The 13976-nt window shown below is 46.3% G+C and overlaps 1 protein-coding gene across 1 annotated transcript in view; it reads left to right on the top strand.

The window, feature by feature from the left end:
- Nucleotides 1-13976, top strand: part of LOC138356066 (zinc finger protein 395-like) — a 247835-nt gene that overhangs the window by 110872 nt on the left and 122987 nt on the right. Inside the window, exon 3 of the mRNA XM_069311682.1 lies at nucleotides 7661-7773. Within this exon, the coding sequence (XP_069167783.1) occupies nucleotides 7661-7773 (113 nt within the window). The remainder of the gene's footprint in view (nucleotides 1-7660; nucleotides 7774-13976) is intronic.

Here is a 13976-nt window from a genome sequence, read left to right as displayed (position 1 = left end):
ACAACAATCTCAAGTTGATTATGCTGACCTGGAAAGCTATTATCAAGCAGCTGCAGGTAAATTTGAGCAAATCAAATGCCAAATAGCAACATATGTGGCTGAACTTGCCAACACCAATTTATCAGAAACAGAAATAGATGACATTATGGTTGATCTAGCGAGTTATGAAGATCACACTCAGGCCACGTTACAGCCTTATGTCAAATTAATTGCCCAAAACAAGGCAACAGCAACAGCAACAACAACAACAGTTGCATGTAATACGAGTCAAGCAGAAGCTCGACTCCCTCCAATTAATTTACCCACTTTCTCAGGAAAAGATGAGGAAGATTGGGACGAATTTTGGAACAAATTCGTTGACCTTGTAGACTCAAAACAATCTTTACCAAAGAGTAGTAAATTCTCTTATTTGCAAGGCCAATTATCAGGTGAGGCTAAAACAGTAGTATCCCATCTGAGATTAACTAATGAAGGCTATGATCTGGCAGTAAAACTCCTCAAGGATAATTATGCTGATCCAGAAGTAAGAACATCACATTTAGTTCATGAGCTGTTGCATTTACCCCCACCGGAGGCTTCAGCTGATTCACTCCAAGTCTTCAAGCTGGAGGTAGAATCATTGATCAATGCCCTCAGCCTGACAGCAGATACAAACGGGGCTGAGTGGGTCTTGAAAATAATTGTCCAGGAGAAAATACCTAGGGACATATTGAGACAAATGAGTGCTCATTACAATAAAAGCATCTTATCCATGAATGAAATATCTGAAGGTTTAAAGTCAGTAGTTCATCAATTACGAACACATGACAAATTAAAACCACCAAGTAAACCCTCAGAAACCAATAATAGTAAACCACAGAGTACCAAAGGTACTCCAAATCAATCTAGACAATATAATTCAACACCAAAGTGGAACAGTAGCAGTGTGGTCGTATATGCAGTGGGACCCTCCAAGCCTATAGTTACTGTGTCACCCAAGAACGTGACACCAAAGGGTACAGGAAACTATGGAACATGTTTGTTCTGCAATGAGAAACATTCAATGTACCACTGCTCTAATTTTCCTGATAGTGACGCCCGTGTTGAGCGACTCAAAGATTTGCAACATTGCACGAGGTGCCTCAGGAAACATAACATCAAGGATTGTGATACCCAATTACACCCTTGTAATAGGTGTAACAAAGGTCAGCACCATGCAGCATTGTGCAGAGACACCAAAAGAACGTCTCCAAACCCCAAGGTGGAAGATAGCATTCCCACCACAGTACAGTACTGCAAGGTGCAACAAACAAAGAGTGTCCAATCAGCAAAGTCTAAAGGTAATACGACTTTGCCTACTGCCCAAATTACCATCCTGAATAAGAGGGCCAAGGTCCATACCCGTGGGTTGTTTGACCAAGGATCCCAGAGAACATATATCACTAAAAAGTTGGCAGATGAACTACAATTAAGGCCTGTAGCCCAGATGTCATTCAACATCTCAGGGTTTGTAACAGATGCAGGACCTCAAGTCTACCAGGTGGTACAACCATCAGTACGCTTAGGCAGGTACGTCTGTCGAGTACAAGCCATTGTGGTGGACAAAATACCAGTAGACCTACAAGTACAAGGTCTGAGAGCAACAGCCAAATTCCTGAGAAATAGAGGAATAAAATTGGCAGATAATATTAAGTCTGATCACCTCACCGACTTCGGTCTCCTTGTAGGGGCAGACTATTGTCATCGATTCATCGGTAGCCCTACTAAATATCAGGGTATAACCATGTTAAACTCTGCAGGAGGTAAATTACTCTCAGGCCCAGTATCAAGCCTGAGGAGACCTATGGCTGCAGATAAACAATACCAATAGAAACTAAATTTGTCAGCTGATTATATTTCTCCAGTAGCATTATACTAAGGAGATTACAGCTGACTATACCAACAGAGGTTGATGTTAGTATCATCATTTAAAGCTGAAGATGAGTTCATGAGGCCTCAGTGGCAAATCAGTGAACAGTAGCTTAAACAGCTACAAGTCACTGCGACCAGTGTCACTGAACCCACTGCAGTCTCAGAACCATACTTTACTTTAATGATGAGCTATTCAATCTTCTGAATCAATTAACTAAATTAAACCCTAATAAATCTGATGACTGATTTGATACATTTATTATTTAATCAAGATGTATTCCATGGGCCTCAGTGTTTATATATCAGTGACCAGTTACCTGAAGAAACTTCAAGTTATATCTAATGTCACTGATCTCACTGCAGTCCCTGAATCATACTTGACTGTAGTACTTGATCACATTCAGTCTTCTGGGTTAAATAATATGTAATAAGGCTTGAATATTAGCCTTTCAAGAGTTGACAGGGAAATGAAATTGCATTAGACTTCTAACCCCTGCAACTCTAGTACGGGACATCCGTCCTGTACGAACAGACACACAAATGTGTGATTACTAACTACTAACATCAAATTAATCTAATAATTCGAAGGAGGAGTATCGGTGTTCGTCTGTTCTAAACAGGACTTCGACCCGTGAGCAGCCCCCTGGGGAATTATGTCGGAAAATCCGACACCATTTAATATATCATACAGATAATAGCTGTGTTGTATAAACAAGTTACCCATAGAAAACGTAACTTGTAGTGGAATTACCGTCTAAAGAAAACGGGATATCATCACCACATACTATTATAATTCACCACCTATTATGGTGGGAATTATTCTTAAATACATTAGTCTTTGGACTTTACCATCATAAAAACATCTCATATAAATTAACTTAATTATCAATATTAAAGTAGAGTAAATGTGACCCTTCTATCACTTTTTGACAAGTGGACAATGTAAGCCAGGCGTCAGAGGGGAGGAAGGAGGGCAGCCATTGTTGTGTCACCTCCGAGACGTGTGGAGTAAATTCGGCTCCTATCATATCTGGACAATGTCGGCCAGTAACGTCAATAGTATGGAGTGTTAAACAGCCATTGTTTTTTATACGAGACCAGAGGCTCACACGGGAGCAAATTCAGCTCCTGTTAAATTTACTTGGACGTAGTGTTATGGAAACCAAAGGTGTACCATTGTCAACACGCTGTCTACAAATTCAAGTTAAGTGTCTATCCGAAACCCGTTTATCATTCATTTATGGCCATTAATGTCAGGATATAGGGTGACCCGGTTAGATCACGTGGAAGCCTCAAACTAAAGGTAATTAAGCCAGGTCTTCAATGTTCCATGTACTGTATAGTGTTTTCTCTGATATAGCTTGTCATATATAGGATTCTGGCTTCACAGCTAGCGCACTTTTGACAGGTCAAGACGAGGATGGAAGACTTTGTGCACCAGTTACTGGGTGAGGAAGCTACCTCAAAGAGGATAATTTGGTGTCTACACCCTAGTTATACCTGGTGGACTAACCTGCTGTACTATAAGATAAGGAACCTTTTCAATGTATGTAGTCAATACTGTAGTTTGATTGGCTGCATATATATATAAACTAATAAACCCCCCTTAATGTGTAGAGGATCGATTTGTGAGATTAAGAGATTATTGCAGAAATACAGTCCACTTATCATTATACAAATTGCTATCGAAGTATATAAATTAACGTAAATATATATTCATATAAATTAAATAAATATAAATCTCACAGGTCGGTTCCCACAAATGACAAGGAGATGAGTAGTATTTTTAACAAATATTTTATATCTGTATTTACTAAAGAAGAACTTAACAATATGCCTTCAGCCGAACAAGTCTATGTGGGTGGGGATGAGGACAGGTTGACTAGTTTAGCAGTTACCAGGGAGGATGTAATTAAACAATTAGAAAAACTCAAACCAAACAAATCCCCAGGGCCGGATGAAGTGTTTGCCAGGGTGCTTAAAGAATGCAAAGAGGAGCTTTCCGAGCCACTGTCTACCATATTTAATAAATCAATAGAGTCAGGCAGAGTGCCAGAGTCATGGAAGGTTGCTAATGTGATACCAGTTTTTAAGAAAGGAGATAGATCACTTGCGTCTCACTATCGACCAATTAGCCTAACGTCTATTGTGGGAAAGTTACTCGAATCTATAATAGCAAATAAAATTCGTCTTCATCTTGAAAAACATAAATTAATAATTGAGTCGCAACATGGTTTTATAAATGGCCGTTCATGTTTAACAAATTTGTTATCTTTTAATTCTAGCATAGTTGAGGCAGTTGATAGTGGTAAGGATTGCGATGTTGTGTACCTTGACTTTAGCAAAGCTTTTGATACAGTGCCACGTGAAAGACTAATTAAAAAGATAGAGTCTCATGGTATTGGGGGTGCTATATTAAGTTGGATTAGGGCATGGCTATACCAAAGGAAACAGAGAGTTAGTATAAATGGAATCAAGTCAGAGTGGGAAAATGTTGTAAGTGGAGTGCCTCAAGGCTCTGTCCTGGGACCTCTGTTGTTTATAATATATATTAATGATTTAGATTCAGGTTTGAGTAGCAACATTTGTAAATTTGCTGATGATACGAAAATCGGTAGGGAAATTAATTCGGAGGAGGACTCACTATCACTTCAAGTTGATCTAGATAGGGTTTTGAAATGGTCAAAGGATTGGCAAATGCAGTTTAATGCTGATAAATGTAAAGTTCTGAGGTTAGGTAATGATGATACAGTTACAAGATACGAGCTAGATGGTGTTGAGATTGCGAAGTCGGATTGCGAAAGGGATCTGGGAGTTATGATTAGTAAGAATTTAAAACAAAAGGATCAATGCATAAATGTTCGTAATAAGGCAAATCGGACACTTGGATTTATTAATCGCAGCGTTAGTAACAAGACACCTGGTGTGGTTCTCAAGCTATATCTTGCTCTAGTTAGGCCCCATTTAGATTATGCAGTTCAGTTTTGGTCGCCGTATTATAGAATGGATATAAGAACATAAGAACATAAGAACAAAGGTAACTGCAGAAGGCCTATTGGCCCATACGAGGCAGCTCCTATTCTATAACCACCCAATCCCACTCATATACTTGTCCAACCCGTGCTTGAAACAATCGAGGGACCCCACCTCCACAATGTTACGCGGCAATTGGTTCCACAAATCAACAACCCTGTTACTGAACCAGTAACAGGGTTACTGGTTCAGTATATAAATTCACTATATAAATATTCAGTATATAAATATAAATTCAGTATTATAAATTCACTTGAACGTGTCCAGCGTAGGATGACTAAGTTAATTCCCCAAATTAGAAATCTTTCATATGAAGAAAGATTAACAAAGCTTAAGTTGCATTCACTGGAAAGGCGAAGAGTTAGGGGTGACATGATAGAGGTTTACAAGTGGGTGAATGGACATAACAAAGGGGATATTAATAGGGTATTAAAAGTATCAACACAAGACAGAACACGAAACAATGGGTATAAATTGGATAAGTTTAGATTTAGGAAAGACTTGGGTAAATACTGGTTCAGTAACAGGGTTGTTGATTTGTGGAACCAATTGCCGCGTAACATTGTGGAGGTGGGGTCCCTCGATTGTTTCAAGCATGGGTTGGACATGTATATGAGTGGGATTGGGTGGTTATAAATAGGAGCTGCCTCGTATGGGCCAATAGGCCTTCTGCAGTTACCTTTGTTCTTATGTTCTTGCCACTCTCCATAGTGTATAGTAAGTCACTGGAGACGGGAGACCTACCAGAAAATCCGTAGGAGCCGTAGGGAAGGTTCGAACCCAAGCTGCGGGTGTTCTCACACTTTTAGCGACCATACTCTTGTGTGTATGTGTGTGTGTTGGAGATGTTGAGCAGTGGGTGTAGAGCAGACTGTACTAGAGCAGAGTACTCTAGTGTGTGTGTGTGAGTGTTGGAGATGTTGAGCAGTGGGTGTAGAGCAGACTGTACTAGAGCAGAGTACTCTAGTGTGTGTGTGTGTGAGTGTTGGAGATGTTGAGCAGTGGGTGTAGAGCAGACTGTACTAGAGCAGAGTACTCTAGTGTGTGTGTGTGAGTGTTGGAGATGTTGAGCAGTGGGTGTAGAGCAGACTGTACTAGAGCAGAGTACTCTAGTGTGTGTGTGTGAGTGTTGGAGATGTTGAGCAGTGGGTGTAGAGCAGACTGTACTAGAGCAGAGTACTCTAGTGTGTGTGTGTGAGTGTTGGAGATGTTGAGCAGTGGGTGTAGAGCAGACTGTACTAGAGCAGAGTACTCTAGTGTGTGTGTGTGAGTGTTGGAGATGTTGAGCAGTGGGTGTAGAGCAGACTGTACTAGAGCAGAGTACTCTAGTGTGTGTGTGTGAGTGTTGGAGATGTTGAGCAGTGGGTGTAGAGCAGACTGTACTAGAGCAGAGTACTCTAGTGTGTGTGTGTGAGTGTTGGAGATGTTGAGCAGTGGGTGTAGAGCAGACTGTACTAGAGCAGAGTACTCTAGTGTGTGTGTGTGAGTGTTGGAGATGTTGAGCAGTGGGTGTAGAGCAGACTGTACTAGAGCAGAGTACTCTAGTGTGTGTGTGTGAGTGTTGGAGATGTTGAGCAGTGGGTGTAGAGCAGACTGTACTAGAGCAGAGTACTCTAGTGTGTGTGTGTGAGTGTTGGAGATGTTGAGCAGTGGGTGTAGAGCAGACTGTACTAGAGCAGAGTACTCTAGTGTGTGTGTGTGAGTGTTGGAGATGTTGAGCAGTGGGTGTAGAGCAGACTGTACTAGAGCAGAGTACTCTAGTGTGTGTGTGTGAGTGTTGGAGATGTTGAGCAGTGGGTGTAGAGCAGACTGTACTAGAGCAGAGTACTCTAGTGTGTGTGTGTGAGTGTTGGAGATGTTGAGCAGTGGGTGTAGAGCAGACTGTACTAGAGCAGAGTACTCTAGTGTGTGTGTGTGAGTGTTGGAGATGTTGAGCAGTGGGTGTAGAGCAGACTGTACTAGAGCAGAGTACTCTAGTGTGTGTGTGTGTTGGAGATGTTGAGCAGTGGGTGTAGAGCAGACTGTACTAGAGCAGAGTACTCTAGTGTGTGTGAGTGTTGGAGATGTTGAGCAGTGGGTGTAGAACAGACTGTACTAGAGCAGAGTACTCTAGTGTGTGTGTGTGTTGGAGATGTTGAGCAGTGGGTGTAGAGCAGACTGTACTAGAGCAGAGTACTCTAGTGTGTGTGAGTGTTGGAGATGTTGAGCAGTGGGTGTAGAGCAGACTGTACTAGAGCAGAGTACTCTAGTGTGTGTGTGAGTGTGTTGGAGATGTTGAGCAGTGGGTGTAGAGCAGACTGTACTAGAGCAGAGTACTCTAGTGTGTGTGTGAGTTGGAGATGTTGAGCAGTGGGTGTAGAGCAGACTGTACTAGAGCAGAGTACTCTAGTGTGTGTGTGAGTTGGAGATGTTGAGCAATGGGTGTAGAGCAGACTGTACTAGAGCAGAGTACTCTAGTGTGTGTGTGAGTGTTGGAGATGTTGAGCAGTGGGTGTAGAGCAGACTGTACTAGAGCAGAGTACTCTAGTGTGTGTGTGAGTTGGAGATGTTGAGCAATGGGTGTAGAGCAGACTGTACTAGAGCAGAGTACTCTAGTGTGTGTGTGTGAGTGTTGGAGATGTTGAGCAATGGGTGTAGAGCAGACTGTACTAGAGCAGAGTACTCTAGTGTGTGTGTGAGTACTCTTATAAATATATATATATGTTTGTGACCATGTCCCCCCCCCCCCTGCCCGCAGGTCCCGCAAGCGGCGGAGCTCACACTGTGAGGAGGACCAGATGGATGAGTGTGCGGCAGCCATGGTGCTCATGAAGCTCTCCTGCTCACCCCGCTCACCGCTCATGCCTGATGGTGAGTACCTCTTGTTGTTGTTCTTGTTGTCTCACAGCTGCTCCACCTGCTGTTGTGGGCGGGGGTTGAGCTCTGGCTCTGTCGACCCGCCTCAAAACTATTAATCAATCAACTGATTCCTCCCCCCCCTCTCTCTCTCACACACCTCAGGAAGCAGCTCTCTAACTACCAGGTAAATATTTACTGCTAGGTGAACAGAGGCATCAGGATGAAATTACACTCTGCCCATTTGTTTCCGCCATCGCCTGGGATCGATCCCCCCGAACACAGGAGTACGAATCCCAAGCGCTGTCCACTCAGTTGTCAGGCCCCCTACATGGCGTTGTTGGTGTGTGTGTGTGTGTGTGTGTGTGTGTGTGTGTGTGTGTGTGTGTGTGTGTGTGTGTGTGTGTGTGTGTGTGTGTGTGTGTGTATTCACCTAGTTGTGTTTGCGGGGGTTGAGCTCTGGCTCTTTGGTCCCGCCTCTCAACTGTCAATCAACAGGTGTACAGATTCCTGAGCCTACTGGGCTCTATCATATCTACACTTGAAACTGTGTATGGAGTCAGCCTCCACCACATCACTTCCTAATGCATTCCATTTATTAACTACTCTGACACTGAAAAAATTCTTTCTAACGTCTCTGTGGCTCATCTGGGTACTAAGTTTCCACCTGTGTCCTGTGTGTGTGTGTGTGTGTGTGTGTGTGTGTGTGTGTGTGTGTGTGTGTGTGTGTGTGTGTGTGTGTGTGTGTACTCACCTTGTTGTACTCACTTAGTTGTGTTTGCGGGGGGGGGGGTTGATCTTTGGCTCTTTGGTCCCGCCTCTCAACCGTCAATCTACAGGTGTACAGGTTCCTGAGCTTCTCGAGCTCCATCATATCTACATTTGAAACTGTGTATGGAGTCAGCCTCCACCACATCACTGCCTAATGCATTACATTACATTTCTAACTACTCTGACACTGAAAAAGTTCTTTCTAATGTCTCTGTGGCTCATTTGGGTACTCGAGTGTCCATCACTCTTATCACAAATTCTGCAACTCCTCTGCTCAACTGTTGTTTCCATTCCATATCTCCATGGATATTTGTATCCAAGACGGATTCTCGCTATTACTGATTCTCTCCCTCGTCCTCCTCCTCTTCGGCCATAATGATTGGGATTGCCAGCTGCAACCATGTTGTACCATCGTACAGATTCACTGGTTTGTGCTTCTATCCTCCTTTCCTCAGTTACCTTGTCACGGTGATGTTGCCTGACAATACCTCTAATTTGTAGAAGAGTCTTGGGTATGAAGTATTCAATATGGTCTCCTTCAGCGCCTTCAGCAGCCAGCACATCTGCTCGGTCATTCCCACATATTCCAACATGGGAGGGGATCCTCAACATGGGAGGGGATCCCCAACATGGGAGGGGCTCCCCCAACATGGGAGGGGATCCACAGAAACTTGATGACTCTTCCCTGATTGGTAAGTACTCTCACAGCTCTCTTAATTTCAGCGACTATTGCAAGATTTTCTGCCCGATTTTTACTTAGGCTTTGCAGTGCTGCTTTTGAATCAGTGCAAATCACTGCACCATTAGTGTTCCGTTCAAGAAACCTTAACGTCATAACAATGGCAGTTAGCTCTGCTTGCGTTGAAGAGGCATAGTTCTCAATACGCACTTTTTCTTCATTTCTGCGTTGGAAAGTATTATCCTTGATTACCGTGTATGCTGCACCAGCCCTGCCATTGACAGGATTAGATGACCCGTCAGTGTAGATTTGATCTAGTTCATCTCCGGCTTCTTTATAAATTTCCTCAAGATAATTGTGTCTCATTTCTTGAGTTATCATGTTGGACGTTTTCGTTGTCATCTCATTGATGATAATCCTGCATGAGTCATCCTCCCAGGGAGGTAACCTCTCTACAGGCAGGAGCTCACGGGCTTGCTCAAGCAGGTGAAGCTCTTCCAGGTAGCAGACTGATCTGTGATGCCATTTTTTGCTTCTCCTGTTTCCTCCTGAAAGTAACACAGAACTCAGTTTTGTCTTGGCAATATCATTGTAATGGGGATCTCTGGCTATCCTAATTGCAAGCTTAGCATTCAGCTCCTGAATTCTGCTTTTAACACTGGGGAGGGACAACTCCTCTCGTAGATTAGACGTTTTGGCAGTTCTTGGGACTCCAAGGATGATTGTCATGGCTTCATTCTGAATGCATTCATGTTTTTTCATATCGCTTTGGGAGTAGGTGCCCAGAACTGGTGAGACATAGTCTATGACGGAGCGCACATAGGCTGTGTACATCATTTTAAGCACGGCAATAGAGGCTCCATGACCATTCCAGGTCATAGCTTTCAGTGCCCTGAGTCGACTTTTGCATGTTCCTATGAGTTGGTTGAGCTCCTCTTTCTTCCCCTTGTTAGAGCCGACAGTGACGCCAAGGTACCGATAGTGGTCAACCCATTCAAGTGTTACACCATTAATTTGCAGTTCTTCATTTGCTCTCCGCTTGTGATGAGAGTTTGCTTTTGTCTTGTTTGTGGAGAGTGAAACCGAGCTCAATACATTTCCTTCCAAGGAGTTCAATGGACTGTTTAATTTTTCCCAAGGTGGGAGCTTGTATTAGGACATCATCTGCATATCCCACTTGTTGTGCTCCTTCCGGAAAGTCAATATTTACAATGGCGTTCATAAGTACATTGAATAGTGTAGGGCTTAAGACTCCGCCTTGGGGGATCCCGAGTTCCATATTCATTGTTCTGGAGACTGCTCCATTGAAGCAGACCTTGGCTTTCCTTCCTGTGAGGTAGTCTTTAGTCCATTTCATGAGTCTCCCCTTGACACCCATGCATGCAAGCTCGTCCAGGATCGCAATCCCCTGTGCTTTGTTGAAGGCTCCTTTGATGTCAACAAATACAGAGTACTTAGCTGTGTCATTAGCCAAGTAATTAACTATACAATTTGCTGTGCTCCGTCCTTTAACAAATCCATTGACCCCCTCCCCTAACCTGCCTATTTTGTGCAACAGTCGGTGTAGGATGATCCTTTCAAGCATCTTGCAAGTGCATGACATGAGACTGATAGGTCTGTAATTGTCAGGGTCATTAGGCTTCGGTATGAGGACAATTATTGCATGTTTCATTGTGTGGGCAACACTCCACTTAGGAATGACTTGTTAAACAGGTGGAGTAGTGGATTCCCAGACACTTCACACAGTGCATTGAGTATGTCGTAGGTGACGCCATCTTCACCAGGTGCTGTACTTTTACCCTTTTTCATACTTCTTGGGTGGATACTTCTTGGATACTTCATACTACTTTCATACTTTCATACTTCTTTCCTTACTTCCTGGGCTGTGATTGGTTGACCCTTACTTCCTGGGCTGTGATTGGTTGCTCCTTACTTCCTGGGCTGTGATTGGTTGCCCATATTCGTCATCACTAGACAGTGCTCTTGTTATCCTAATCCTTCTGTCATCATGTCGCAGGAGCTGTTCCCTGCTTACTTCTGCAGGGAGGGAGGAGGAGGATGCTGCATCACTCCACTTGTGGATTAGTTCCTCAGCCTTACCCTGGGGGGTCTTTGTGAGCCGCAGGCCGGGTTCCTCAGCCTTACCCTGGGGGTCTTTGTGAGCCGCAGGCCGGGTTCCTCAGCCTTACCCTGGGGGTCTTTGTGAGCCGCAGGCCGGGTTCCTCAGCCTTACCCTGGGGGTCTTTGTGAGCCGCTGGCCGGGTTCCTCAGCCTTACCCTGGGGGTCTTTGTGAGCCGCTGGCCGGGTTCCTCAGCCTTACCCTGGGGTCTTTGTGAGCCGCAGGCCGGGTTCCTCAGCCTTACCCTGGGGGTCTTTGTGAGCCGCTGGCCGGGTTCCTCAGCCTTACCCTGGGGGTCTTTGTGAGCCGCTGGCCGGGTTCCTCAGCCTTACCCTGGGGGGTCTTTGTGAGCCGCAGGCCGGGTTCCTCAGCCTTACCCTGGGGGTCTTTGTGAGCCGCAGGCCGGGTTCCTCAGCCTTACCCTGGGGGTCTTTGTGAGCCGCAGGCCGGGTTCCTCAGCCTTACCCTGGGGGTCTTTGTGAGCCGCAGGCCGGGTTCCTCAGCCTTACCCTGGGGGTCTTTGTGAGCCGCAGGCCGGGTTCCTCAGCCTTACCATGGGGGTCTTTGTGAGCCGCAGGCCGGGCTCTGCCCCCCTTAGCTACCTGTATCTTGGCCCACACTTGTCTTGCAGATGTTTCTCTTCCAATAGAGCTGGTGAACTCAAGCCACTGTCTTTCCCGCTCTTTAATCTTCTCTTCCCTGGCTACTTGACACACAGTTTTAAACAGCTCTTGGTTACTCTCAGTGGGATGTCTCCGGTGCTCTCTACTCACGTCTCGCACATTTGCGTTAAGCATCTTTATGTAATCTTTCTCATAACATTTTATTTTCTTCCTCTGAGGGTTACTTCGCCCAGGTGCACGGCGCGGAACTCTAATACAACTCTAATTGATGTTGTTTTTCATGCAGCTACTTGGAACCAAAAGTTGCAAGTAGCACTGGCCGTGGTGAGCCCGTAGTGGACTTACCTGGCACAGGAGCGGGACAAGTAGCACTGGCCGTGGTGAGCCCGTAGTGGACTTACCTGGCACAGGAGCGGGGCAAGTAGCACTGGCCGTGGTGAGCCCGTAGTGGACTTACCTGGCACAGGAGCGGGGCAAGTAGCACTGGCCGTGGTGAGCCCGTAGTGGACTTACCTGGCACAGGAGCGGGGCAAGTAGCACTGGCCGTGGTGAGCCCGTAGTGGACTTACTTGGCACTGGAGCGGGGCAAGTAGCACTGGCCGTGGTGAGCCCGTAGTGGACTTACCTGGCACTGGAGCGGGGCCAGTAGCACGGGCTATGGTGAGCCCGTAGTGGACTTACCTGGCACTGGAGCGGGGCCAGTAGCACGGGCTATGGTGAGCCCGTAGTGGACTTACCTGGCACAGGAGCGGGGCCAGTAGCACGGGCTATGGTGAGCCCGTAGTGGACTTACCTGGCACAGGAGCGGGGCAAGTAGCACTGGGCTATGGTGAGCCCGTAGTGGACTTACCTGGCACTGGAGCGGGGCAAGTAGCACGGGCTATGGTGAGCCCGTAGTGGACTTACCTGGCACAGGAGCGGGGCAAGTAGCACGGGCTATGGTGAGCCCGTAGTGGACTTACCTGGCACAGGAGCGGGGCAAGTAGCACGGGCTATGGTGAGTCCGTAGTGGACTAACCTGGCACAGGAGCGGGGCAAGTAGCACTGGCCGTGGTGAGCCCGTAGTGGACTTACCTGGCACTGGAGCGGGGCAAGTAGCACGGGCTATGGTGAGCCCGTAGTGGACTTACCTGGCACTGGAGCGGGGCAAGTAGCACGGGCTATGGTGAGCCCGTAGTGGACTTACCTGGCACAGGAGCGGGGCAAGTAGCACGGGCTATGGTAAGCCCGTAGTGGACTTACCTGGTACAGGAGCGGGGCAAGTAGCACGGGCTATGGTGAGCCCGTAGTGGACTTACCTGGCACAGGAGCGGGGCAAGTAGCACGGGCTATGGTGAGCCCGTAGTGGACTTACCTGGCACAGGAGCGGTGCAAGTAGCACGGGCTATGGTGAGCCCGTAGTGGACTTACCTGGCACAGGAGCTGTGCAAGTAGCACGGGCTATGGTGAGCCCGTAGTGGACTTACCTGGCACAGGAGCGGGGCAAGTAGCACGGGCCGTGGTGAGCCCGTAGTGGACTTACCTGGCACAGGAGCGGGGCAAGTAGCACGGGCTATGGTGAGCCCGTAGTGGACTTACCTGGCACAGGAGCGGGGCAAGTAGCACTGGCTATGGTGAGCCCGTAGTGGACTTACCTGGCACAGGAGCGGTGCTGTAAGTGTGTTTAGTGGTGGTGTCTAGATGTTTACATACATGTTGGAGCAGTTAGCAGTACATTATGTGTCAATAACTGTGGCCTGGTGAGTGATGGCGACCTTAATGTTACTACAAGTGTTCCTCTTCTGGTCGTCTTCCTCCCACTCTCTCTCTCTCACACACACACACACACACACACACACACACACACACACACACACACACACACACACACACACACACACACACACACACACACACACACACAACAGGGGTCTCGTAGCCTGGTGGATAGCGCGCAGGACTCGTAATTCTGTGGCGCGGGTTCGATTCCCGCACGAGGCAGAAACAAAATGGGCAAAGTTTCTTTCACCCTAAGTGCCCCTGTTA

The sequence above is a fragment of the Procambarus clarkii genome, chromosome 6, assembly GCF_040958095.1.
Source record: "Procambarus clarkii isolate CNS0578487 chromosome 6, FALCON_Pclarkii_2.0, whole genome shotgun sequence".
NCBI classification, from domain to species: domain Eukaryota; kingdom Metazoa; phylum Arthropoda; class Malacostraca; order Decapoda; family Cambaridae; genus Procambarus; species Procambarus clarkii.
This window is presented reverse-complemented; position numbering and strand designations above follow the sequence as displayed.